General features: G+C 43.9%; 2 protein-coding genes across 8 annotated transcripts in view; both read left to right on the forward strand.

Annotated features, from left to right (window-relative positions):
• LOC110394397 (protein NPAT-like) lies at nt 3,807–17,713 on the forward strand. Of its 5 annotated transcripts, XM_021388224.1 has the most exons (8): nt 3,807–3,841; nt 6,671–6,901; nt 7,368–7,452; nt 7,675–7,888; nt 8,468–8,559; nt 8,643–8,730; nt 13,953–14,177; nt 14,449–14,884. In XM_021388224.1, exons 1-7 carry the CDS (start codon nt 3,829–3,831, stop codon nt 13,995–13,997), a joined length of 768 nt encoding a protein of 255 aa, XP_021243899.1. In that variant the 5' UTR covers nt 3,807–3,828; the 3' UTR covers nt 13,998–14,177; nt 14,449–14,884. The 5 variants fall into 5 exon arrangements, with proteins under 5 accessions (XP_021243899.1, XP_021243896.1, XP_021243895.1 ...); XM_021388221.1 differs by lacking the exons at nt 13,953–14,177; nt 14,449–14,884 and adding an exon at nt 17,018–17,713 and having other exon boundaries at nt 7,371–7,452; XM_021388220.1 differs by lacking the exons at nt 13,953–14,177; nt 14,449–14,884 and adding an exon at nt 17,018–17,708.
• The window catches only part of MINDY4 (MINDY lysine 48 deubiquitinase 4), a 75,779-nt gene continuing 68,157 nt past the window's right edge, over nt 19,592–27,213 (forward strand). Inside the window, exons 1-3 of one of the 3 annotated variants that reach the window (XM_021386943.1) lie at nt 19,592–20,231; nt 21,918–22,037; nt 24,640–24,848. In XM_021386943.1, the coding sequence (XP_021242618.1) occupies nt 20,169–20,231; nt 21,918–22,037; nt 24,640–24,848 (392 nt within the window). In that variant the 5' untranslated portion in view covers nt 19,592–20,168. The remainder of the gene's footprint in view (nt 20,232–21,917; nt 22,038–24,639; nt 24,849–27,213) is intronic. The other 2 variants (XM_021386944.1, XM_021386942.1) reach the window with 2 other exon arrangements.

Raw genomic sequence — 27,213 nt, forward strand, 5'->3', positions numbered from 1 at the left:
TGAGCGAGGGAAGCGGGAGGGAGAGCCCGGGCGTAGAGGTTGGGGCCGTACCCCGCGTCCTCGGTCGCTTCCACGGCGCCCCCGGCCCGCGCTGGGGCTGTCAGCCCGCTGCCCCCGGCCCGCGGGTGACCGAGCTCGGGGCGGGCGGGGCGGCCTCGGGCGGGCAGCTAACAGACGGCATGCAATAGGGCGTAAGGGCCGACCCGAAATACCTGGTGGGAGCGGGTGAAGGCTCTGGTGCTCTCCCTTTCCCTCCCCGTGTGTGCCATCTGCGAGGGCGGACTGAGAGCTCCGCCTCTGTGCAAAGGATGTTTTCAGGACCGGGGCAGCAGAGCGAACTGTTTAAATGACCGCATTGTTTGGTCAATGCCAAAGATGAGAGCAAACAAGGTGAGAGCCACATTTTATTTGAGGGTGGTGAAGCGCCAGCACAGCTGCCCAGAGAGCTGTGGGTGCCCCGTCCCTGAGGCGCTGAAGGCCGGGTTGGATGGGGCGCTGGGCAGCCTCAGCTGGTGGGCGTAGCCTGCCTGGCGTGGGGCTGGGGCTGGGTGGGCTTGAAGGTCCCTTCCAACCCAACGCAGTCTGTGATATTACAGAGCAGGTGAGCCGTGAGTAGGTCAGTAAGGTTTGCTGGCACTTTCCTTCAGATTTTCCTTCAGTTGTCCGTCATTTTCCTGACCGAGAGCCATTAAGGCAGCATCTTCAGTGTGCCTCCTTAGTTTCTTTTTAATTCTGCCTGAAATTCGTATTGCTGCTGTCTTGAGAACTGAGGCCAGTAAGGCTGAATTGCATCTATTCTGGTGAAGCAACAGAAGGTTTCAGGAAACGTCAAGCATTTTGAAAGAAGATTTGAAATGACCCAAGGAAGATTAAGATCTCTCACTGAGTTTTGCTGTATCAAGTCGGTTGAGTTACACATTCCTGGGCAGACAGCTTATCTATCAGGCTCATGGTCATTCTCAATAGAAAATCTTGGCCACGTCCCATTCAGGAGGGACGGTCTATCCCGGCTCGTGTTGGCTGTGGCACAGTGCGTGCATCGTGCGTGCGCTGAGCTGAGCTGCTCAAGGTGTGGAGCGGGTGTTCCCTTTAGTGTGCTCTGCTCTCTCTTAGGGATTCCTTCTCCATGAGGCATCGCTGAGCTGTGAGCTGGTAAACAGGCTGACAGTGCACTGCTTCCGGCTGAGGATTTGTTTTCTCTAGCTTTCTGGTGATCTGAAGGTTGATGGCATTTGAGATGATAAAGAAAGCTAGCATAAGATAAGCTCACCCAGAGGAAAACGTGTAACAAAATGTATCTTTTCCCAATGAATGTGTCAATTGATGCTATGAGCTAAGTGCTTACATTTCTTAAGTAGAGCAAAATAAAGAATCATTCCTAGATCAGAAGGTACTCAACCTTTTGCGCTTTAATTTAGTTTTGGCAGTGTTAAAGATTGTGTAATATTACATAATTATTAAGTGCGTGCACGAGCAGGTAAGTTCCATTACCCAGAGAATATTGGTTCAGCCGTTTCTGAAGATTGGAAGGCCTTACTTTGCAGGAAGTTGGTGTACCTGGAGGTATGCAAGCGTTCAGTCATCCCTTGTGGTGATGTAGTAGTAGATTCAAGAAAGAAACATTGCAGCTTTTTATGTGTCTAGATGAGTTGGCTGGGAAGAACATCCATTCCGGCACAGATCTAGGCCCTATCTGGCCAATACCCTATCCCTCGATACCGGCCAACAGTGGATGGGAATAAGACCAGCATATAATTATATTTTCCCAAACTGCGCTTTCAGCTTTTTGTGAGTTAATGGTTTGAGTGTTTTCTAGCAAACTGTTTGAAATGGTTGAAGGTAAAATTGGGTGACCCTCTCATTTCCACAGGTACCACCATCACTTCTCAATCAGATAAGCCAGCTCCTGCATCGTGATTGCACCCATGGTGGTTATTCCCAAACTTCAAAATGTCCTTATTGTTTGGAGACCAGGGCATGGGCTTTTTGTGTCTGAAACGTGATGCCCTTACTGGATATGTTTAGATCTGCTAGAAGATGTTTGTCTTCATGCAAACTTCAAGTCAACATTTTTCTATAGGCATCGTTGATCTGAGGCAGTCCATTTGCAGGGTCTATGTAAATCTGTATGCTAATGTATATAAATGCCGTACTGTATAATTAGCTTTGTATTTTAACACCTCTTGAAAATATTTCATGTTCAGTTCTGTTACAGACAAGAAGGGAAAGGCATTTTCCTTTGTGGCTCTTTGTTCTTAACTCCTTCGTTCAGACTGAGCTCTTTTTATCTTATAGTGTTTAGAGTAGTTGACAATCAAAGCAGACTGAAAGCAGAATGTGTTTGCTGAGGATTGTAGTTTTGGAAAAGTAGACTTTTTCAGTGTGCGTCCTGTTACGGTATCTGTTGAGTCCTGGGGTGTATGCAGTGTGCAAATGGCACCTCGTGCATCTGTTCCAAGTGAAAATCTCAGGAATTGAGTGAGGAAAATGTTTTTATTTTCTTAATTTTTATATATTGCATTTGTGGGGAAAAAAATACACCATTCTAAAAATTGCATGTGTTACCTGTTTTTGAACAGGAAGCTGTGCGCAGTTACTGTTACACTGGAGTGGATTTTACCAAGAAAGTACTCTAGAATTCCTTTTAATTATCAAGTGAGGCTGTTCGGCCGGTGTGAGTTTCGTGTTGTCAGCCTCTTGAATTTGCTGGTAGTGACCCGCTTCCAGCCTTGAGTCATTTGTAACCACAGTGCAGTATCAGTCATGTTTTGTGTCCTTTCTGGTTTTAACTATTAAAGGAATATTTTGCAAGCTGGGTGTTCTTTTAAACTAGCTCTGCATCGTCGCCCACCACTGCACACAGCTGTTTGTGTTAATGCTTTGATATCCGCTGAGCAGAAGAAATGTATGAAATATAATGTTCTTATCTGATTTGTTGCAGGGTATTTACGACAGGAAAAACTTCTAGCTACCTGCCGTGAATTTATTTTAGAAAGCTCCGATTTGAAGGAATACGCGGAGCACTGTACGGAGGATGGGTTCATTCCAGCCTGCTTGCTGGTGAGTTTGTATTTGCTGAACAGTAAGGGAAATTGTGTTCTACCAATGGAAAAGAGTATGAAGGTTTTTCAGAGTAACGATTGGCTCTGAAATGCTGTTTAAAATGATGAGTTTGATCATTTGCGTTATTTTTTTTATCCAGTGGGACTAGCAGTGATTTGGTTTGTAATATTTAATGTTACTAAGAACCATTTAAGTACAAGATACGCAAACCATGTTCAGCAAATTGAATTTAGCCAGCCTTGCAGCTTTGAGGATTGATTTATGGAATGGTGTTGTGAGGGTCTCATTGATTTCAGGGCTGTTCTTGTTTCTTGGAGATCGCTTTCTTATCCTAGATACAGCTTCCAGTAACGTGCCACCTCATGTAAACGCTGACATAAGTCGGGTGCCTCAGCTTTGTCAGGCAGTACCATTTGCTGACCAGCACTGTGTTGTCATTCAGTTTCCTCTTTGCTCGGTATCATCTGCTTTGTCCCAAGTGAAATGTGGCACTTTGGAGGGGACACAAGTAGAGCATATAGCTCCAGGTGTAGATCTGTACATGCAGCTAAAGGGTAACCAGATACTTGGCATTTTTAACATATGCAAAATGAGACTTTTAATATAGTGCGCAATTGACAGCTTTTAGGTTTTACTTTCTTTCAACCTTTTAATGGTTATGTGTGCATCTTTATCCAGTTGTCCGTTTCCTTTTCTTAGTCTATCGGTTTTCATGTGGTCTGGGATTTTATCCCCANGACAACTATTCTTAATGAATATGTAGCCATGAAAACAAAAGGTAAAGCTTCAGAGCGAAATTCTTTTAAAATTTTTCCTATTTCTCTGTTCTAAACTTCCTTGAGGAAGAGGAAATATCTCCACTGGTATTTGGATTTAGAACAGCTTTCTGTCTGTGCTAGAAGATTTCCCCATTATGCAGACAGCTACAAATTAGAGCATTGTTTTGTGAGCAAGTTGACTTTGTTTGGAGTTTTCAGCCTTGGTGTTCTGACTTTGTGTTTGAGTGAAGCACAAAGATACAATAAAACATGCAGAACATGTAGGCTTGTGTTTGTTAAGTTGTGCTGTTTCCTGTGAGATGAAGAACCGAGAAGAATCCTGTGGTATGAAGTGTTCCTTGTCTTGTTTATAAAACTGATTGAAGTAAAGTCTGAATAAATTTTTATTTTATGTGAATAGTAGAAAGAGAGTTAGAGCTTTTCTTGTTCAAAATTTAAAAGCACTTACTGAGCTTCTGCATGTTGCCTAGTCTTAACGTTTTTTGTACATGTTGCATAATCAGATTGTAGCAGTGTTCAGATCCAAGATCTGTAATTTAAGAAACACCATGTTTGGATTACTTTTAACAATATTTGTATTTTCATGCTGTGTTTAATAGGAATGGTAACTTAGACAGAAACATGCTTCCTTGACAGTTATTTGACTTTGGCACCTTGAAAATAGTATGAATGAATCTGCTTGCTTCCTTTCATTTATACTTGAATGTTCTGCACTTCAAAAGTAGCAAATGTTTTTACTTATTTGTACAACAAAATAAAGTCTGACTTATAAAGAGCTGTATGCCACATTAAAATTTTCAAAATCATCCAAGTGATTTGGGAACATAAATCCCCCTTCCAGAACCAGGAAGTTAGTTTAACGTGTACACCCACGTACCAAAACCATCTGCAGATTCCATTGAGAAATACCATCTTGAATGTCATTCCCTTGGTTTCATTTAGGCTTCTGAAACCGAGAACTGCTTCCATGATGAGTATGTATTCGTATCAAATACAGTTTTTTAAATTAGGAGTTGGGGCTCTCTAATTAGCAGAATACGGAGAAGACAAGTAGATACCTAAGCTTAAATGATGCTTGAATCATCTCATAATAATGTTTGACTGTGATTTTACTTTTTCTCTACATGTTACCTGTTGTAGGCACTTAAAATGTGTTTCTTATTTTTTAATGGTTTGCTTTAGAAACAACAAACGAGGTTCCAGCAATGATGTCATCTCTGTGGAAAAAATTAGACTATACGCTTTCTCAGATAAGGTAATGCAGTTTTGCAATCAAAAAAGTAAAATGTGCCGTAAGATTGAGACCCTCTGTTGCTCAGCTCTCCTTATCATTGTATGAGAATGGTTTTTTTGTTGCCTCTGAAAGGTGGTGAAAGAGAGGGGTATGGGAGAGCTGGTAGTTATGCAGATATTTCAAGATAACGCCTTCCCTATCGGCTATTACGGTTTTATATGTGGCCTTCCAGTCATAAAGCAATATATTATGAGTTGTATAGAATCCGATACCGTTGTGGTTAACTTGATCAAAAACGGAGCACGTTATCATTTGAAGAATCTGTGGCCATTGTTTAAAAGAATAAAAATAAAAATCAGTAGATAGAAGCTTTCTGAAGAAGTGCTTGACTGTGAGCAGACTGATGTTAACTGTATGATGCCATCACAGTGCGTACTTGAGTGCTTCCAGTGCGCTTCCCCTTTCATTTATGTCACCTGCTTTATTTTCTAGGAGCATGCAGGGTTCCACGGGGTTTTCTGCTAATCAGAGGAGTAAGTATCTGAACCATTTGCGTGAGATCAGTAGGCTTTATGTTCTAATGATCTGTTTGGGTGAGAAACAAGGGAATGCTGCAGCAATCAGTAGTAACTCAGCCTTACTCTTAAAATATTGCCATATCTCTACTGCAGCTGTTTTTCAGCATGTGACTGCTGTCTTCAGCACAGCCTGTGGATTGCAGCGATGGTCAGGAGACTAAAAAGAAAAGCTGAGCCTTTTGCAAGTGACTAAATTGTCAATATAGCATTTTCTTATCTGCTGAAAACTTTTTTTTTTCCTTTAATGCCATTCAAAAGTCTAAAAACTGCTGCTTCAATCCTGAAGCTGTTGACTTAATTTGTGATTCACAGAAGAACTGAAAATTTAATCAGTCCTATTATGATGCATTTTCAACGAATGACAATTTTAAAAGTCGTTTTGATATGAACATATACTGAAGCAAAATATAGAGATTTTTTTATAACAAAAAAGACATTTGTTCTATCAGTAATTGTTTCTTTCATTGCAAAAACTGCTAAGAGGACTCCTAAGGGCAAAGTTATTTAACTCGAAAATACATTTTTTACTTTGTGGTTCTGCTGAGTAACCTGTATGAGAAAAGAGAATGTGAAATACAGGTAGTAATTATTCCTGGATCTGAGATTTGCTGGACTGGATGGTATTCTGTTGTTTGAATTTGTCAGGTTTGATCTGATAAACAAATACAATAAATAGCTTTGTCTTAGCTATTCCAGCTAAGGTCAATTATATGAGTTATATTTTATGTAGTGAAATGTCATTTTGGTATGATTTGTTCCTGTAAATGTTTAAGCAGTAGTATGAGCATGGTTAAATGTCTTTTTAAGTTGTCTGTACTTCTTGAATTCTTACCTGTAACGCAGAAGACAAAGGCGAGTGTTGCTTAATTGTTGAGTTTCATAAACTAGTTGTTGAAGCACAGAAAATTCCTGTAATTAGGTCTAAAATTACTATATTCAAAGACTGCTTCTTGGAAGTCAGCGTCCTTTTTAAGATCATTAATCATATATTTTCATCTTGTCATTGTTATCTCTAGCACGTACAAGAAGTGGAATTGTAGAAATGAAACGACAGAGAATGCTTCAGCAATCAGCTCCTCCAAATTCAGGACTGTTATCTATAGCCCCTCAGCCAGGACCACAGTATTCCTCTTCTGCTGCATCTCCTCAAGTTATCCACAAGCCAGCAATAAATCAGAGTATATCCCAGGCAAGACTGAATACGTTGTTTGTTCACCAGCCACAGGCCCAAGAAAACAAGATGAGCAGTAAGTGACGCTTCTGTTTTTTCTTTAAAACATTTCTTTCTGTGAAAAGTCTGGATATAGATGAATATTTTTCTAGAACTGGGGCTAATCGTCTTCCTCTGACAAAGTTTTAGAATATTCCTAGCTCTCCATAACAGTCGAAGTGATTAAAATAGGAGTGCCCAAAAGAGAAATGGCTCTTGCATCCTTGGTTGCTAATTTGGGTTCAGAGTTCAGAACTGCATCAATTTGTCATTAATTATCTATAATTACCCCCTCCCAAGACACTTGTTGTAGCAGAGAAGATAAAATTTTTCTCAGAGTATATTTAAAAGGAGTGCTTCTCATTTTCATGACAATGCCAAACTATTTTTGGTGAATTCCAAGGAGTTGATTGGAATATAATAAATAATGTGGAGATTTCTATACTGCCTTAAGAATGTCACTGGAAAAAAATATTTACATCGTTGTATCTTTCTTTATAAAGCAGGAGATTTCATACACATTCAAGTTCCAGCATCACAGGAACGAAAGCTTCATTCAAATTTGCTTTCTCCAGGAAGGAGAAAAAGGTAATCATTTCTTTTAGATCATTTAGAGATTATGCAGTGTTGTAATCATTAGCATAAATGAAATGCAGTTTCCCTTTGCACCGTTTATCCACAATCTGTGTATATTTCTAACTTTTATGAAGTCAGACACAATGTATACATAAGAGAGAATGAAGCAAGTGTAAGCTTTTGTTGTATTTCCAATATGAGGTTGATTTTATGGTGATTAAAATCTTTCATTAGCTCAGAAGGAAGAAAAATATTTGATTTCGTGAACATGACAAATTTCCTGGAATGTTTCAGTGAATCTCAAAAGAGGAAAAGTATTGCAGCGTCTGGACCTCCTGCAGCAAGTAGAAGTTCTCAAGATCCTGATGAAGTAATAATAGAAAAAGAAAGTGAGCCACTTGAGGAGTTTATAGATGGTAACTTCCCAGTGAGCATATACTTATGGAAGGTATTTAATTTAAGAGCCAAATTCTAATTGAAGAGAACTATTTTTTTGTGTTGCTTGTCGTAGGTATTACAGAAATTAACTTCAGAAGTTAAATGTATTGTTTTATATTTGGACTTGCTCTGTGTATTGAGCCTGTGCGTGTGGCATGTGTAGGCAGAGTTTTGGTTTTTTTTTCCTTGATCTATTGACTTTGCTAAGACACATGTAAGCTGTTAGAATACTGTAATTTTTTAGCAAAGGAAAACTGGAAAGCACAGTAAGCCTTGCTGTACTTCAGGACAGCAGAGAGAGAGGAATGTTTCGTGATGCTTTTCATAGAGATGTCGTGCAGTCATAGATGGGCTGTGCTGGTGGACAGTAAAGATACTGCAGTCAGAGGTAAGTCAGCTTATTCAGAAAGGAGGAGTTTGTAATAGCAACACTAGAAATAGTTAAAGTAGAGCTCGTCATCATTGTTTCAGGGAGTGTTTTGTGTATTGAATTGATTGTTTGATTTTACAAGTAAGTTGGAAATTCATGCTCCTTCTTAAGTGATAATAAAAAATAGAAAGCTGACGGCTTTAAAACTCTGCTTTCTAGCAATTGATTATTGAAAACGCCAGAGAAAAGATCCTCAGCAACAAATCTCTTCAGGAAAAGCTAGCTGAGAACATTAACAAAATCCTGAGCAGGTAATAGAAGGAACTTCTAAGTTTTATCTGCATGCTTGTTTGATTTGTTTTTAAGTTCTGAACTAATAACTGTTCTGTTCCAGTGATGGCAATGTCACTCAGGCGCCTAAACAGACAGAAAGTGGCCCAACAGAACAAGAGACTTCAATTGATGAAATCCTTGGACTTCAGGTGGGTCTGGGTTGCCCTTTGTACATTTTTGAAGATCAGCTACATCAGTAATGGAGACTATGCTGAGCCTGTGTCTGCCTTTAATCTGAGGTTGTCCTCCTCTCCTTTCTCGTCTCCTTTCTCCCTCCTTCCCCTCTCTCTGAAAGACAGCTAAGCCCATCTGATGGATAACTTCTGCCCAAGGGGCGGTCCTGCAGCTTCCCATTATAATCATCATCTCTTACCTAGTCGTATGGTGGTGAGCTGGTTCAAACTCTGAACCAGTGGGCTACTCATCTTTTGCTGGAGTTAAATTTTAGCCAGTTCAACACTCTGAATTCATTCTTAGTGCCTGTACAGGGCAGTGGAAGCATGCAGCAGGATCATAAGGCAGGGAACTGGGACCACTTCTGGCAGTGGTTAATTCTGAAGTTTATCCTCAGACTTAAGGCTGAAGTACACTGTCCCGCAATCACCAGCTGTCTTTTTTGTCACTGGATCTTTGGCACCAGTTATTTCAGGAGCTTCTCACTGGGGATTTGATCAGTAACTTTATAACAAGAACGCTTTCTAGATAGAATAATAAGGAATTTAAAATATCCTTCAGTCTGCTAACATATTTAGTCTGGTCTAATTTTCTCATTTGCTGTAAGGTAAATTTGATCATCCAGTACACCAACAGTAATTCTTTGGAGCCTAAATAAGGTTGCTTTTTCAAACCTGTATTTCCTCCAAAACCAAGACAATACTATTTTTTTTTTGCTTCTGTTAACTAAACTTTTAGTTTCTCTATTCTCTTAAAACCCTCGAGCTGACAATCAGAGAGTCATAAGGGACTCTTACTGCCAGAAATTATAATCTTTACAGCCCTCCTGAAAAGAGTAGGAGAGTTCAGGTAGTTGGATGTTTATGAAGTAGAGGTGTCTGGTTTTTAAATGCTATTCTTCTGTCATTTGGTGATTTCAGATAAATTTTTGTCACAATTCAGAGCTGAAAAGCTGTATTCTGTTTTTCTGAGCAGAGCAAAATCAAGCAGCTTCTTTAATTTGTTAGAGTAACTTTGATTAAAGAGGCAGTCAAATCACATGGGACATTCTGGGTATTGTAGTCAGTTATAAGTGCCAGTAACCCAACTGTCATGTAAAAGTGAGAAATCTTGAAAAAGTAGTTTATAAAAGATTTTACTCCTCATTTTATTATATGCAATTCAAGCTCAGTATGTGTTAAAAAATTCTGTAAAAAGTAGCTGCTAAAATGAATTACAGCCTAGAATAGTTTGGCTTTCTGTTGATTATGTCAGAAATGCACTGCTGATAGCTTGGTGTCCTTTCCCTTTTATCCACTGGAATTCTGGGATTCGTAACATTCTTAAGAGCAGTTTGTTAGCGGATCTGCTTCTCACCATTCAGGTGCAGAAGTGAATCCAGGTCTTCAGAGAAACAGCATATAGAATTTTCTGTACCTTCCTTATCCATCTAGCATATCAAAAGGTTACAGAGTATTTAAAAGATCTCCTGGAGGTCATAGGAGATTTTGTATTTAAACTCTTGAATAGGTACTGAATGCCCCACTCATTTTCTTCTTGGGCTTCTATCAAAGAAGTCAGCCTGGAGCAGGAACATAAGGTCAGTGTCCTGTGCAGCTGTGCCTCCCAGCTACCTGCCACAGAAAAGTAGTCATATTGTAGAACATAACGAGAAGATTAAGGGAAACCTTCTTTTGCACAGTGTTGTCTTATAGATGCATGCAAAAACAAGAAATCAATGTTGTTTGGGTGGGATCCCCTGGGAAACTGTCCTTAAGGGCATAGGAAGAGCTGGCAGCTCTTTAAGGACGCCCTCCTGAGAGCGCAAGAGCTCTCCGTCCCCCAGCAAAAGAAGTCAAGCAGAGGAGGCGGGCGACCGGCATGGCTGAGCAAGGACCTGCAGCTTAAACTGAGGGAAAAGAGAGAAATGTATACGAAGTGGAAGCAGGGTTGTGTAGCCTAGGAGGAATATAGAGCTGTTGCCCACACGTGTAGAGATAGGATCAGGAAAGCCAAGGCGCAGTTGGAGCTGAACTTGGCAAGGGATATGAAAAATAACAAGAAGGGGTTCTACAGGTACATAGGCAGGAGGAGACAGGTCAAGGAGAGTGTTCCTCCTCTGATAAATGAGGATGGAGAAGTGGCTTCCTCAGACATGGAAAAAGCTGAAGTGCTCAATAAGTGCTTTGCCTCGATCTTCACTGGTGGTCAGGCTCCCCCACGTCTGCCAGGACCCTGAACCTCGAGGTGTGGGTGAGAAGAGCGGATTCTGTCCGACTGTAACAGTGGAACAAGTCCAAGACCTCCTCATGAAACGGACTGTGTGGAAGTCCATGGGGCCAGATGATATCCATCCTAGGGTTCTGAGAGAGACGGCTGAGGTGGTTGCCGAGCCGCTCTCCATCATATTTGAAAAATCATGGCTGTCCGGTGAAGTCCCCGGTGACTGGAGAAAGGGAAACATGACTCCCATTTTTAAGAAAGGGAGAAAGGATGACCCGGGGAACTACAGGTGGGTGAGGCTCACCTCTGTGCCTGGGAAGATCATGGAGCAGATCCTCCTAGAAGACATGTCAAGGCACATACGTGACAAGGAGGTGATCCGAGACAGCCAGCATGGCTTCACCAAGGGCAGATCTTGCCTGACCAATCTGGTGGCCTTCTATGATGGAGTGACGGCATTGGTGGATGGGAGAAGGGTGATGGATGTCATCTACCTGGACTTCTCAAAAGCCTTTGACAAGGTCCCTCACCACATCCTTCTCTCTAAATTGGAGAGTTATGGATTTGAAGGATGGACTGTTCGGTGGATTAAGAATTGGCTGGCTGGTCACAGCCAAAAGGTTGTGATCAGTGGTTCTATGTCAGGGTGGAGGCCGGTCACAAGTGGTGTCCCCCAAGGCTCAGTCTTGGGACCGGTGCTCTTCAAAATCTTTATCAATGACATAGACGATGGAATCGAGTGCACCCTCAGCAAGTTTGCAGATGACACCAAGCTGAGCGGTGCAGTCGATCCATTGGAGGGAAAGGAAGCCAAGCAGAGGGACCTGGACAGGCTGGAGAAGTGGGCCCATGTGAACCTAATGAGGTTCAACAAGGCCAAGTGCAGGGTGCTGCACTTGGGCCGTGGAAATCCCAGGTATTTATACAAACTGGGAGAAGAACTCCTCAAGAGCAGCCCTGCAGAGAGGGACTTGGGGGTCCTGATGGACGAGAAGCTGGGCATGAGCCAGCAGTGTGCGCTGGCAGCCCGGAAGGCCAACTATGTTCTAGGCTGCATTAAAACAGGAGTGGGCAGCAGGGAGAGGGAGGTGATTGTCCCCCTCTACTTGGCTCTTGTGAGGCCCCATCTGGAGTACTGTGTCCAGGCCTGGGGTCCCCATCACAAGAAAGATGTGAAGCTCTTGGAAGGAGTTCAGAGGAGGGCGACCAAGATGATCAGAGGCTGGAGCACCTCTCCTGTGAGGAAAGGTTGAGGGAACTGGGCTTGTTTAGCTTGGAGAAGAGAAGGCTCCGGGGAGACCTCATTGTGGCCTTTCAATACTTGAAGGGAACGTATAAACAGGAGGGGGAACGATTGTTCACAAGGGTGGATAGTGATGGGACAAGGAGGAATGGTTTTAAACTGAGACGGGGAGGTTTAGGTTAGATATTAGGAGGAAGATTTTCACTCAGGGTGGTGATGCACTGGAACAGGTTGCCCAAGGAGGTTGTGGATGCCCCGTCCCTGGAGGCATTCAAGGCCAGGCTGGACGTGGCTCTGGGCAGCCTGGTCTGGTGGTTGGCGACCCTGCACTCAGCAGGGGGGTTGAAACTCGATGATCATTATGGTCCTTTTCAACCCGGGCCATACTATGATATGATTCTATGAATATCTGAATGATTAAGCCAAGCTCAAACTAAATACATCATCTTAGATCCTCCTGGAAGAGATGTTAAGGCACATGAGGGATGAAGAAGTGATCTGAGACAGCCAGCACAGCTTCACCAAGGGAAGGTCGTGCCTGACCCACCTTGTGGCCTCCTATGATGGAGCGGTGGCATCGGTGTATAAAGGGAAGGCAACCAATGTCATCTATCTGGACTTGTGCAAGGCCTTTGACATGGTCCCCCACCACATCCTTATTTCTAAATTGGAGAGATATGGGTCTGAAGGCTGGTTGGATGGTCACAGCCAGAGGATTGTTGTCAACGGCTCTATATACAGGTAGAAGCAGTGACAAGTAGTGACCCCAGGGGTCCAGTGATCTTTGACATCTTTCTCAATGACACAGACAGTGGGATTGAGTGCACCCTCAGCAAGTTGGCTGCTAACACCAAACTGAGTGGTGTAGCTGACGTGACAGAAGAAAGGGATGACATCCAGAGGGACCTCGATATGCTCGAAAAGTGGGCACATGAGAATCTAATGAGGTTTAACAAGGCCAAGTGCAAGGTGCTGCACTTGGGTTAGGGCAATCCCAGATATGAGTGCAGATAGGAGAAGAACTCACTGAGAGCAGCACTGGGACTTGGGAATACTGGTGGATGAAAAGCTGCACACGAGCCAGCAGTGTGCGCTTACAACCTGGAAGGCCAATAGTGTCCTGGGCTGCATCAACAGAGGGTGGCAGTGGGGCAGGGAGGGGATTGTCCCCCTCTGCTCTGCCCTCGTGAGGCCCCATCTGCAGTGCTGCGTCCAGAGCTGTGGGTGTCCCTAGAGGTGCCCAACGCCATGGATGGGCCCTGGGCAGCCTGAGCTGGTGGGGGCCAACCCTGTCCATGGACTGGATGATCTTCAAGGTCCCTTCCACTCCAAGCCATTCTATGATTGTATGATGCTCAAACACCAATTCTATAAAGTGAAGTAGGTGTCAGAGCCTTCAAGAGCCTTAGTGCTACTTTGAAAGAATCTGTCAATTATTTAATAGAAATCCTTTTTAATACAATGTTGCTGATCTATGTTTTGCATCCAAAGTTAATTTAAAGCTTAAAATGTAGTGTCTCAAGAACTACTGCATGAAATCATTTATTTTGGAAGAATGTCGAGCACAAGGAATGGCAATTATTCACATCAATAAGAAAACATGAATCACAAAAGAGAGGAAATTATATCCATAGAATGCAAATGTGCAAAGATGAATCCATTATGCTGGGCAAAACAGAGAAAGATTTAAGTGCTGGGGTAAGATTACAGCTATAAACAGTACATTTCTTTCTTTCTTTTTTGTTTTTAAAGCAAAAAGGAATGTGGTTCACCACAAATTCTAGTCAAGTCAGTTAAGGTATTGCCATGCCATCTGGAAAGCCTTTTAACATCCATCCCAGTACATCAGTACTTCCAATACACACTCTTCCTTCCAAAGGTGTTGAACAAAAGGAACAAGCAGAAACACTTTATAGCTGCACACAAGTTATCAGCAGCATTAGGACAAAACTTGGTCCTGTGGCAAAACCAAGGAGGGTAAGTTTCAGTGAGAGGATCTACTTGCTCAGTAGAAAGTGAACCAGACACTTGACTTCTACTGTATCACTAAGTCTAGTTGATGATAAAAAGCAGACAGACAGACAGATGAGATAATGAAGTGAATCCACTTGGAACACATTTCTGAGTGCAAGAAGGAGATGCACTGTGGAAAAGGACACAGAATCTGGATAGTCAGCAAGCTGAGCACCATTCATTGAGGAAAACTGAACAAGGGAAATGGCTCTCTCTTTTATTCTGGACTCAACAGATCACATCTACATGATCACACACCGTTTTGGGGCCTCGGTACAAGAAAGATATTGATGAATTGGACAGAGGTCAGTATAGAGGTGACCAGGACGGACAGGGGTTGAAGCACATGTCCTGTAAGAAGTGGTGAGGCAACGGGGCTTGTTCAGCCTGGAGTAAAGAAGACTTCAGGGAAGAAGGATCTGCTAGATTGTGTCACTAAAGGTTCATCCTCACAAACACGAAGAAGCAAAGAGAGATCACAGCAGATAGGGGAACCTGAATATCCTGTCCTGGTGATGCTGGTCTATCACAGGAGAGTCATCAGCATGAAGGAAGTTCAGAGCCCCAAATATCCCTCAGCCAAGTCCTTCCTGGTACAAAGTGATCGCTGTACAAAACTCTTATAAAATCTCATTTAAAAAAAAAAAATAAAGTATGAGCTTCACTATCCATTTCTTGCTCACAAAATGTTTGTGCATTTTACATTTAAAAAATCCTCTATATGTTCCACTTTTTTTTCCTTTAACAAATAAGGAAAGGTTCTGCATTTTGTTCGCTTAAAAAAACACAGGAATGTTAACTGGAGAAATAAAAGTCGTTTTAAACAGCATATAAAGCACCGGGCTTAAGTGCAATTAAGTGCACACAGCAGAGAACAAGAAGGGCAGTCAAGGTAAGTGCGCAGGGGGAAGGACAGAACTCAAGTGAGCCCTCAGAAGCCGGTGCCCTGATCTGCAGGTTATCCAGCATCCTGCTGTCCTGCTGAACTCGCTGTGTTAGGGGTCCTGTCCTGGTGGGGACAATCCGGGTTTTGGGATTATTCAGAAGCAGAGGCCAGGCACCCCTATGCTTCAACAGACACTATCATCCAGTGCAGTGAACTATGACGTGGAAGATCCTGGAGAAAGGGAATCTCAAGGATTCACTGCCCAGTTTGGTTTCCAGTGGAGCCCCAGAGCTGTGAGGCTTATCATACATCCTGCAGTGGTGATGCTCTTTGCTTTCATCTTGCTTACTTTGCTGTGCATTGCTACTACAAGCATTCTGTGGTATAAGTTAAGGCAAATGATTCAAACTATTAGGATGATCACCTCAACAATCTTAGCCTTCACTAGCTAGTGCACAGCGGGAGGGGTGGTGGTGTTAACAGTGCAGGCTGTAAGGAGGAATGAGCTGCAACAATGACCAGAAGGGTTGGATATCACAAATCCACATGGCAGGTAAATCACAGAGCTGCAACCCTTGCTCCCTGATCAAGAGAAACATCTTGGCACGGTCACCACTAACTCCATGATCAGTGCATGTGGTTACAGAAGTCCGGAAAGCTGTGGCTGCTGTACTCCAGACTTGTCAGTAAGGTTTGGAGAAAGACAGTAAGAAATAGCCTAGTCAACATTTTAAGGCAATACTCTAATGTAGCATTTGGGAACAGGACTCCCCAGTGTCTGGACTATCCCTCTAGAAATAGTGCATTTTCCATGTAAGTCTGAGCAAGGCAATCCAATATGGATTCATGGGATTGAAGAAGACAAGTGGCAGTAGATCAACAACCGCACAGAGAGAAGGGCAGTTTTTAAAGTGTTATTAAAATAGCTGTGTGTAAATTAGCTAAATTAGAACCCAGGCACTGTTGGTTCTAGGAACCAGTGGTTTCACTGATAAAGAGAGCAGCCATCACATCAGGGTCTGACCCCTGGCAAGCAGGGGCACCTCGACTCTGCTGACAAGTCCACTGATGGGAAACTTGCTGTGGATATTTTGGATCTAAGATGCATCCATGGGATGTAGGGACACTGCCTCTACCGGATCTGTCCTGACCAGCTCCACCTGGGCCTTCCCCCCACGCCCTCTGCACATGGGTGCAGGAGCTCCACCATGGCTCCTCACTGGAGCACTTCTTCCTAGACTTTGAGAGATCCTTTGTCTTGCACTTGAATATTGCTCTGCGTATCTGCTATAAAGACTTGTGCACAACTGTGGTGCTTTTAAGGCTGGTCAGTACAGCGTTCATTGCAAGGCAGTTGGACTAGATGGCCTTTAAAGGTCCCTTCCAACTCAAACGATTTTATGATTATGCTGTACTGAAGTCTGCTCTCCATGTCAAAGCCGGCAGCTGCGCTCAGGAGAGCTTCTCTCACTGCTGCAATACTGGATGATAAACGCGAGAGGGCATTCCGGGCATTTCCATTTTAACTTGAGAAAACGAGCTGAGAGCTGTTCTCTTTCTCATCAGTGAACAGAGATATCAAAAGCTGATTGCAGGTTAATAGAGCTGTATTGCTATGTACATGTGTAACAACATCAACCTTTCTGAGGCTCTTGGACATTCCATCATTCAAAAGTAAAAGCTCTAAAGACCTGTGCTCTAGCTATTCCTACTTGAAGAAATACTCAAACTCTTTCCCCCTCCTGCCTTGTTTGAGTTCCTGATGACTGCTCAGTTGCTCTGGAGTTCTCTCCAATGAGTTCACACATTTGCAACATGTTCTACAGCTCTCACTGCGATGCTTGTTTCACCAACACCTATTTAAAAGCTATTTGTGAATATGTTTACAAGCACTGCACCACTCATTCCTGTCTTGCAGCTTTCTGAACCAGCACAAGGCTTCTTCCAAAGTCCGTGTTGCAAAATGCTCCTGCCTTTCAATTCCTGCCTCAAGCACTGCATTGGGTTTTCACAGCCACTTCTACCTCCCAGCATCCAACTTCCCATCATTCTGACACCTGGAGCTCCTCCGTTTGCTGCCTCTTCCTCTCATCTGCTCAATGCTGGTTTTGGTAGCTGCACTGGGAGGGAATTCAGGAATTCTCTGACGCCTGCGTGGAGGACCACATATATCCATACTGCATCCCACGCTGGACCCCATATTCTAGCAGTTAGATGAGCACTGAAGAAAGATGCAGCCTGTGCAGAGCCCATGCTAGAGCATATTGTAAAGCTGTTTGGACATGGTCCTGGGCAGCCTGCCTGCAATGGCACTGCTCAAGCAGATGGGTTGGCCAAACTGACCTGCAGAGATCCCTATGAACCTCAACCTGTGAAGAGGAAGGAGCAGCAGAGAGAGGCTGCTATGAGCAGACATGACCACCCATTTGCCATCCCCACTGTGCTGCTTGGTGGGGAGGAGGCAGAAGAGCCACAAACGAAGGACTGAAGTTGAACCCAGGAATAAGGAAGGGCGGGGGAAGATGTTCTGGTTTTTGCTTCTTGCCATCCTGCTCTATTTTTTTAATTGGCAATAAATGAAATTAATCATAGAATCATTGCAAGGGACCCTTAAAGGCCATCTGCTCCCACTCTCTGCAGTGCACAGGGACACCCACAGCTTCACCAGGTGCTCACAGCCCCATCCCCTGACCTTGGGTGTCTGCAGGGATGGGGTACCACCACCCCCCTGGGCAACCTGTGCAGTGCCTCACTGCCCTTATTGTAAACAACTTCTTCCTTATATCCAATCCAAATCTCCCCTCCTTTAGTTTGAAACCATTTCTCCTTGTCCTATCACAACACACACTGTTACAGTCAGTCCCCTTCTTTCCTCCAACTCCCCTCTACTTTAATGTTCCCCATGTCAAACCTGATTTATCAGTGATGGCACTTGGTGAGTGATCTCCCCGTCATGATCTTATTCACCATATTTTCTCCCCCTGTGCTGCTGAGGACTTTCAAAGTTCTTGGTCCCAGTGCCACCTATTTTCTCACCTGTCACCTCATCAATCAGTATTGGAGATACTGAAGAAACACCTAACATGCAACACAGGGAATTATTACCAGTGATTTCTCATCAGGGAGAATCCAGCTGTATCAGATCCAGGTTCTGTAGCTCCCAGGTCACACATCTATTTTTGCAGCATCCCAAAGAGGAACACAGCACTGCCTGCAGAAGCAGTATATAAGCCAACGTTAACATACAAGTGTACGTGCAGCTTTTACTTCATTGTATTAGTGCACAAAGCTTGCAAAAAGCAATGCTGGCTTCTCACTACAGCTGTCAGCAGGGATACAGAATATCTTAATATTTTTCATTCCATCTACCAATACGCTGCTGTATGAATCTACTTTGTTGACACCGGTCACGAAGCTAAGCACCTGAATGCCTTCTGGATATAGCAAACTGGTTTTGTGAAACCAGTGAACAGCCTCTCTCACGTGCCCCATCGTGCACAGTCATGCAGCAGTTCTCTCTGGAATACATGCACTGAAATGACACCTTCCAAGTGGTCAAGTTATTAAAACTATGCTCCACTTTCATTTTGGAATATCATTCCTGGAATGCACAGGAAGACAGGGGCACGTGTATCATATCAAGTATTCTTTTGCATGCTGCATCATGTTGTAGGACAAATGAAATTGCAAGCTAATGAATGCATATCAGACTGCTTGTACTGACGTTAATGAAGTCGTCAGACCCTTTGCATGTCTTATTTATTCAACGGACAGCAAATTACCTCCCCTGCTATCCTGAAGACACATGCAAGTTCAGTTTCACTGAAAGTCAATCTTCTTTTACCCAGATGATCCCAAGATGGAAGCCAAACTGATCACAGGAAATACAGGGGGCAAAGAGGGAATTGTCACAAGCTGAAGCAAAAGAAACTTTACCTAGGTAACAAGGTTGGTTATTAGGAAAAAGTTCTCCAAAAGAGCAGTCAGGCACTGGAATGGGCTACCCCATAGGAGTGGTGGGGTCACCATCCCTGGAGGTGTTCAAGACCTGGGTAGTGGTACTGAGGGACATAGTTCAGAGGGCAGTATTGGTGGTAGGTGGTCGGTTAGACTGGATGATCTCAGAGGTCTTTTCCAACCTTAATGATTCTGTCATTCTATGAAATAGCTCACCCAGCTATGAGTGGTCAAATACTTAAAGAGGTTGTCCAGAATGCAAAATCTCCATCCCTGGACACTGCTACCCTGAACAATCCAATCTAATTTAATCCTCGGACCACACGTCCTCTGGAGGTTCTCTCCAACCTAAACCAGGTCCCCAAGCTCAAAGCATGACTCGACACAATCCCTCCCATTAGTATACTGTAATATTGTCTATAATGTAGGTTCAACCTGGAAGGAAAGACTGCACTCAGAATCACAGAATGGTTGGGTTGGAAGGGACCTCAAAGACCATCTGGTCCCAATCCCCCTGCTGCGGGCAGGGTTGCCAGCCCCTAAAGCAAACACCAGCTCAGGTCCCAGGGAATTGATGAGTGCTCCCACCTCAGTCGTTGCCAGGAGGAGAGATGAAGTTAAATTTAACAGCTGCGTTTTTGTTGTATTATACACGAGTGCAATCTTACTCAAAGAAACAGACATGATCAAAAGCAGCATTCACACAGGAGCAATAGCTTGCACATAACTATGCTTCTCTCAGCAACTTTGGAGTTGGACTTAGCGAACCCTGTGGGTCCCCTCCAACTTAAGACATTCTATGACTCTGTGATTTAAACAACAACAACAAAACAATCCCAAATCACAAAATCTTTCATCTTCTCAGCTTTAAACATTCATTTCCCTCAGTGTTATCCCTGAGCAGCTCTCGGGTTTTTCAAGCAGTCATCAAGGCGCCTGCTGCAGAGCTGCGAGCTCGGCTCGCGTCCCACGGGGAGGAGTTCTCCCGCTGCCGAGGATCCGGCGGCGCGCAGGACGCGCTGCTCCAAGGCCGCATCACCTCGCCGTGCTGCCATGGGGGATCGGTCAGAGCGAGCCAAGGAGAAGCCCCCTGAGCAGATTTCGGGCTAAAAATGGACAACTCCTTCGTGGAAGAAGTGGCTGCATCTCTGGTGAGAGAATTTCTCAGTAGAAAGGTAACTGAGTCTTGATTTTCTGGCTGGGATAAGCGGGAACGATACAGGAGAAACGTCCATTGTTAAAAGACGAAGGGAGGGATGCTGGAAGGGGGGGGGGGCTGCTGCCAGCCTTAGGCAGCTAGCCCTGAACCGCAGTGAGTTGGAGGGCACGGATCTGCACTACATCTCCCACAATGCCCGTTTATTTCCGAACGTGGAAGGCGGCTTCCTGCCTGCCTGAGAAAATCTGATTCATACCTACATGCGGCTGCGAAAAAAAAAAAAAAAAGCCTTAAGCCAAGACATGCGGTTTTAAGCTTTTTTTTTTTTTTGCTCCTTCACTACCTATCGTCCTTGTTTTTACAAGTGATACACACAACCTCCATGGCAAATACTAAAACAAAACAGGAGGAAGCGGTGCTAGAGAAAACAGACGTCTTGTTCTGGGGCTCGGTATCAGCCGGGCAGGCAGGGATTTGCCAAGGGGGGGGGGGAAGGAGAAGAGAGTGACCACTGTGTTGGTCACAAAAACTGATGTTGTAAAGGAAATAATTTGGATGTGGGGAGTGAGCAGAGGAAGTGACACCTTCATGTTTCCAGGTGAAACTACTTACGACTTTGTATTTGTGCAGAATCCAAAGGAACTATTGCAGATGTCCCCCCCAGCTCAGAAACGAGTTACCTTGTGCAGAACATAAGAAACAGTGGTGCTAAGAAGCTCTGTGCCAACCTTGCTTTCCTTCACCTGTCTTGCGTCCAGTTTCCAAATGTCTGTTTTCAGTGTCAGTGAACAAGGTTGAAATATTCAGCAACTCAGTTTCCAGTGCAGAATGAATCACTTGCCATTAAGTTCCAGCCTTACCAGAACAATGCCTCACAGTATCTGACTGCAAAGATTTTTCAAATGAAACACCTTCACGTTTCTGAGTTAAATACTTTTAAATGTAATACTGAATAAAAGCATGAAAGGAAAGGGAGTGCTCTGTTGGTAAAACAGACTGTGCAGCTTACCATACCTTGCATTTCAATTGCAGCACTGTCTCATACTCTGTACTGAATCACATGAAGAGCCCTAACTAGTTGATGCTAGGAGGATCCAGTTGATTTGCAACCTGGTCAGGTTACCCTGATAACAGGGCAAGGAGCAGGATAAAGGGTCTGAAAAACCTGCCAAAAAAATAGAGTACACCTGAAATTCAGATGTTGTAATTACGTAGATCAGATGCAATTAATTGCACAGACCAATCTTATCAAGCTCTTAAGTAGCTGCAGTCAGCTGCATGGAGTAGTTCTGTTTTGTTTCTTTGTTTGTTTCCCCAAGTTTGGTAAATTTCACTGCACAGACATTCCCACCATAACTACTTTTACATCTGTGGGCTGTAGAAATGCAAAACTGCATCATTAAAGTGCAGGTTTTAAAGCTTAGCTTGTAATTACTCCCATTTTAATGTATCCAGAAGTTTCAGCTTGCATCCAACAAAGTCAGCAATAAAAGCTTTCGTTGTCTGTGCTGTGTCCTTCTCCTCCCACATCCACAAAGGAAGCACTAGGAATCCAGCATATCCAGACTGCAACCATCAAGAACCGTGGAGATGTGGCACTGAGGGTCATGGGTAGGGGGCGTGGTGGGGATGGGTTGGGGTCCAAGAGGTGATTTACACCCCCGATGATTCTGTGACTCTAAAATCTCCTGCTTGTCCTCAGGGTCTGAAGAAAACCATCAGCACCATGGACCGGGAGCTCCCACGTTCTGCACTTAGCATCAATAACAGGAATGAACTTCGAAACGTCCTGCATTTGCACTCCCTGTACAAACAGAACAAGGTAAAAGAAGAGATGGTTCTCCTCACAGTCTGGTCTCAGATCCCATAGAACCGGGCCAAGTAGATCGAGGCAGCAGTGTATGCCCACACTGCAGAACACTCGAGCCTGGGTCTGGTCCTGCACTGCTGTGGACATGCTTAGAGGTCTCTGATGGAGACCATGGCATGTAGGTGAGACTGCACTACAGCTCATGGGACTAAGCTGGGAACCTGGCAGTTAGTGAGCCCTTGTTACTAATGCAGCCTCCAACCAGGAGCACTTACTCACTTTAACACCTTTTCCATGATTACATCCAGATTATTCCATTTTGGAAATACCTCTGCATATCCATTTCTATGTACAACTTTATGTATGATCTGACAGACAGAACTGCACTCAGCATTCATCATTCCTTGAAATGTAATACAGGCCACAATCTTCCATGTCAAAGACATCAAGGGCTGATTTCCAGTGAATTCTCAGATCCAATGCTAACCACTCACAGTTTAAGGCAGGAATATCTAGCCAACAGCCTGCAGAACGATGCAGTTGACTCCAGCAACTCCTGTTTGATGAATACATCAATGCACGTGATGTCAGAAAGCTGTGAATTTCGTGAAGTCCAAGGGATTGAATCATTGCCAACTCCAGGAGTTCCCTCAGAGCATGGATGCTGACTATGGGGTCATCACTTCCTTTTCCGAAGGAGGTTGCTAAGTCAGGGTAAAATGCTAAAAAGATGTTATGATCCGTGAAATGAAATCAAGTCACTTACAGAATCAAAAGGCACTTCTGGTGGATTTGACCACTTATTTAAATGAGTTAAATATGTGTCTCTGAGGTGAAAATCACAGTGTTTCAAACAATAACAGCGTTCAAAATAAAATTTAAATCATGGCAAGCTCAAGTTACGGCAAGTTGTTCCATGTATTTCCATACACTGGCTAAACACAATCCTGTCAACAGTGAAAAGCACGCAGCCTTGCTTCCTGCTTTGATGAAGGAATTGGAAAATAGGCTTCAAGATTGCTGAAAAAATCACCCATTTTTTGGTGTATTTGCACCTCTGTTTTCAGTCGATGTAAGTGCATTACCTGCCGATGTTCAAATGGAATGTATTGAGTTGCAATCAGATACTCAACGAAAAATTTCATCATGTATCTTGAGTAGACTTCTATAAGCTCTCTTACCTGAGAAAAATATCCCTTCCTTCACAATCACTCCTTATTCATGTCAGTGCTTTTTGGCAGGATAAACAGTTGTGAACAGCTATTTCCAGGGATGAAGCACAGGAAGAGTAAAATTAGATCAAAGATCTCTGGCATGCACCTTGAGAACTCCCTAAGAATTGTGGTCCCTTCCATCGAACCAGACATTGATACATTAGGTTCACAAAACCAAGATAAAAAATCCCACTAGTTTTATGCTTTTCTTGGTTTTCTCTTCTCTTTTCTCTTCTCTTTTCTCTTCTCTTTTCTCTTCTCTTTTCTCTTCTCTTTTCTCTTCTCTTTTCTCTTCTCTTTTCTCTTCTCTTTTCTCTTCTCTTTTCTCTTCTCTTTTCTCTTCTTCTCTTTTCTCTTCTCTTTTCTCTTCTCTTTTCTCTTCTCTTTTCTCTTTTCTCTTCTCTCTTTTCTCTTCGCTTCTCACATTTTAATGAAAATATATAAAAACCATACAAAGTTTTGTTCCCTATATTTAACTATATTATACATGCAGCCCAAGACAATTGCCCTTCACTCGGTGCAGCCCAGGCAAGCCAAAAAGGTTGGACACCCATGGATTAATGCATTCTGACACTTTTGATAAGCACCACCTTAATGAGGACGCTACCCAGTACTACTTAAAAAAAATCTCCCAGTGTAATTGCATTACTGTATCTTATATTATAACATTGTTTATTTTTAAACTTAAAACCTAGACTTCTTTTGTTTTAAATTAAAAGACCATCTACATAGGAGACATCTTCCAGGATAACTGAAAAACAGTAAAACAAGAGGGTCTGTAAGGGCAAGGTGGGAGCTGCTGTCCTGAACTTAACTCTGTTCACATGAATAGAATTAATCCATTTATGCTTCTTGCTGAGTTCTGATAGAATAAACCAGAAATACTGAAATGGGTACAAAAAATGTTTGCAGTTCATTCTATGTTCTTCTGAAGCTGACAAGCTGGCACAGCTACCATACTTTGCAATGTTTGTCTAAGACAAGAACGACAGATTGTTTCATCTACGTCATGCTTACTTCATTTAATACACCCACACCTTTAAGCTCTTGGTATTTCCTAGCTGACATCTCCTTCCTTCGAGGTGGTGGAGTCACTGTTCTGGATGTGTTCAAGAGATGGCCAGACATTGTACTGAGGGGCATGGTTTAGTGGGGAAATATTGGTCGTAGGTGGATGGTTGGACTGGATGATCTTGGAGGTCTTTTCCATCCTTGGTGATTCTATGGTTGTGATTCCTTCCTGTGTTGTTTGTACAACCGTATCGTTTATAACCACTAGACTCTAAGAAACAGCTAACATGTTCAGTTACTGTACAGTATAATAATCCTTTCTTAGATTGCAGTGAGACTAACAAAAAGTTTCAGCAGCAACAAAGAACTTTATTTTTCTTCTTGAACAGGCAAAGGAGAACCCTCTGAAAACACTTCTTGAAATCATTACTAATTATTTCCTTGAGCACCGTGGGACCTCCAGGAGCACCAGTTCAAGTTCTGCTCTGTCAGCTTCTCAAAGTAAGAGCTCAGCATCCCATCCACCTGACTTCTCAGATGAAGATCGTGCGTGTGGGAATGCCAGTCTGCCTCACGACAGCAAAACTCAAGCCTCCAGGTACTGCCTAATTCCTCTTAATTCCTGTTTGCTCTGGTCAGTCTTCTTTTTTTTTTCATTAAGTGAAATACTGTTAAATGGTTTATATGGTATACATGGTCTGATCCTGGGGTGGTCCTGTGTGGAGACAGGAGTTGGACTCAATGATTCTTATGGGTCCCTTCCAGCTCAGGATATTCCATAATCCTACAACACCTTCAGCAATGCCACCTTTGTTTAGTTATCTCAGTGACACAAAGTTTGCATTACTACCATCTTCCTTCAAAAATGCTCTTTTACGATCCCCAGCAATTACAGACTCGCACGTTCTTCAGAGTCTGACAGATGGAGTTAAGATGAGCAAATCTGAGCTTTTATGCCTAGTAAATTGGAAAGTATTCAGTATAGTCCGATGAGAAACCAACCACCTGCACTCAAACTACAGATACATTAATGCTTCACAGAGTCTAAAGCAAGGCCTACTATCTTATACTCAGCATCGCTGCAAACAATATAGGTTCAGCTATTTCCATCATCAAAAGTATGGGGAAGTCATTCTCCAGGGGAAGTCATTCTCCCTCTGTACTCAGCCCTAGTGAGGCCCCACCTCGAGTACTGTGTCCAGTTTTGGGCCCCTCACTGCAAAAAAGACATTGAGGCCCTGGAGCGTGTACAGAGGAGGGCGACAAAGCTGGTGAGGGGTCTGGAGCACAGGGCTGATGAGGAGCGGCTGAGGGAGCTGGGATTGTTCAGCCTGGAGAAGAGGAGGCTCAGGGGAGACCTCATCGCTTTCTATAACTACCTGAAGGGAGGCTGTAGTGAGCTGGGGGTCAGCCTCTTCTCTCTTGTAACAGTGACAGGATGAGGGGGAATGGCCTCAAGTTGCGCCAGGGGAGATTTAGGCTGGACATTAGGAAATACTACTTTTCTGAAAGAGTGGTCAGGCGCTGGAACGGGCTGCCCAGGGAGGTGGTTGAGTCACCGTCCCTGGAGATGTTCAAGAAACATTTAGATATAGCGTTGGGAGACATAGTTTAGTGGTGTTATTGGTGGTAGGTGGATGGTTGGACTGGGTGATCTTGTAGGTCTTTTCCAACCTAGCTGATTCTATGATTCTATATGGAAACAGCATGCAGCCAAGTCTTCCATTTATTAGCATCTCAAGGTGGAGGAACAGCACCAGCTGTGCTTCAACAGAAAGCTTTTAAAATGGACACCAAACAGTAACTCACCTTCCCAGCCTTGACTCTCAGGGAATTCACCTAAATTTATTCCTCATTCTAAAAGCAGCACGCTCAAACCCACTACTTCTAAGCGTTAGCACTTGCAGAACTCCAGCAAGCCCTTGCTTAGGGGGGAAGGAAGCCAGTACTTGAGAGCTGACACAACCAGCTGAGAACTGCTTGCAGAATCGCAGGGGTTGGAAGGGATCTGTGCAGATCATCGAGTCCAACCGCCCCTAAAGCAGGTTCCCTACAACATGTTGCACAGGAAGGTGCCCCGACAGATTTTGAGTATCAGGAGCCATCCCCCACCTCTCTGGGCAGCCAGTTCCAGTGCCCCATCACTCTGACAGTACTTCTCTGGGTTTGGAACACCCTGTGCTGCAGTTTCTGCCCGTTGCCCCTTCTTCCAATGCTGCAGACAGGTGCAGTGATACTTGCTGAGATTGCACAGCAGGAAAAAAAAAAAAAAGAAAGAAAACAAAGCTTATTCAGACATGAGGCTTTGTACTGCACCCAGAACAGCCTTCTCCCCCCTAGTATGATCCTGCACACCTCAGGGCTCAGACCTGCCTCAATTTCTGTCCCACCCTACAACGCACAGTAATTGTCCTCCCTCCCCCCGCCTTGAGTGCCCGCAGACCCTTTTACTACAGCAAAAAGCTTCCTCCTGCTGAGGAAGCCCCTAACACGTCCCTCTTACATCGAATAGCATCGAAGCAGCCTATACTCGCCACCACCCACCCCCAACAAAATGGCAGAACCACCCCGCCCCTCACGGCTAATGAGAGCCCGGCAGGCGCATGCGCATTGCCAGCCGAGCCCATTTCCCCGCCCGCAGCGCCAGAGGGGGCGGTAGTGACCACAGAGAGCGCTCAGCTGCCGGGCCAGAGAGGCTGCCATTGCTCCGGAAGTGGCGCGTTGAGGGGCCGCTCTACCTTGTGCTGGAGGGCACTCTATGAGCTTAGTCCTCCAGTGGTTTCCGTCTGGGGTAGAAGCTGTTGCGTTATGGTTATTGAGTTAATCACGCACACCCCCACACTGACACCTTTTCCCTCCACAAGTTACATGCTGTATACATATAGATACACACATGAAAAGACAATGGAAAGCTGCACGTGCAAATGTGACACAAGTGGGTGAGGGGTGGCGGGACAGCACAG

The sequence above is a fragment of the Numida meleagris genome, chromosome 2, assembly GCF_002078875.1.
Source record: "Numida meleagris isolate 19003 breed g44 Domestic line chromosome 2, NumMel1.0, whole genome shotgun sequence".
Lineage (NCBI taxonomy): Eukaryota > Metazoa > Chordata > Aves > Galliformes > Numididae > Numida > Numida meleagris.

What these genes read in the sequence shown, in the direction of transcription:
- LOC110394397 (XM_021388220.1), top strand. An exon ending in TGAGCATATACTTATGGAAG is followed by an intron (nt 7,889 to 8,467) that starts GTATTTAATTTA and finishes TCTGCTTTCTAG; the next exon opens with CAATTGATTATTGAAAACGC. An exon ending in ATTAACAAAATCCTGAGCAG is followed by an intron (nt 8,560 to 8,642) that starts GTAATAGAAGGA and finishes GTTCTGTTCCAG; the next exon opens with TGATGGCAATGTCACTCAGG.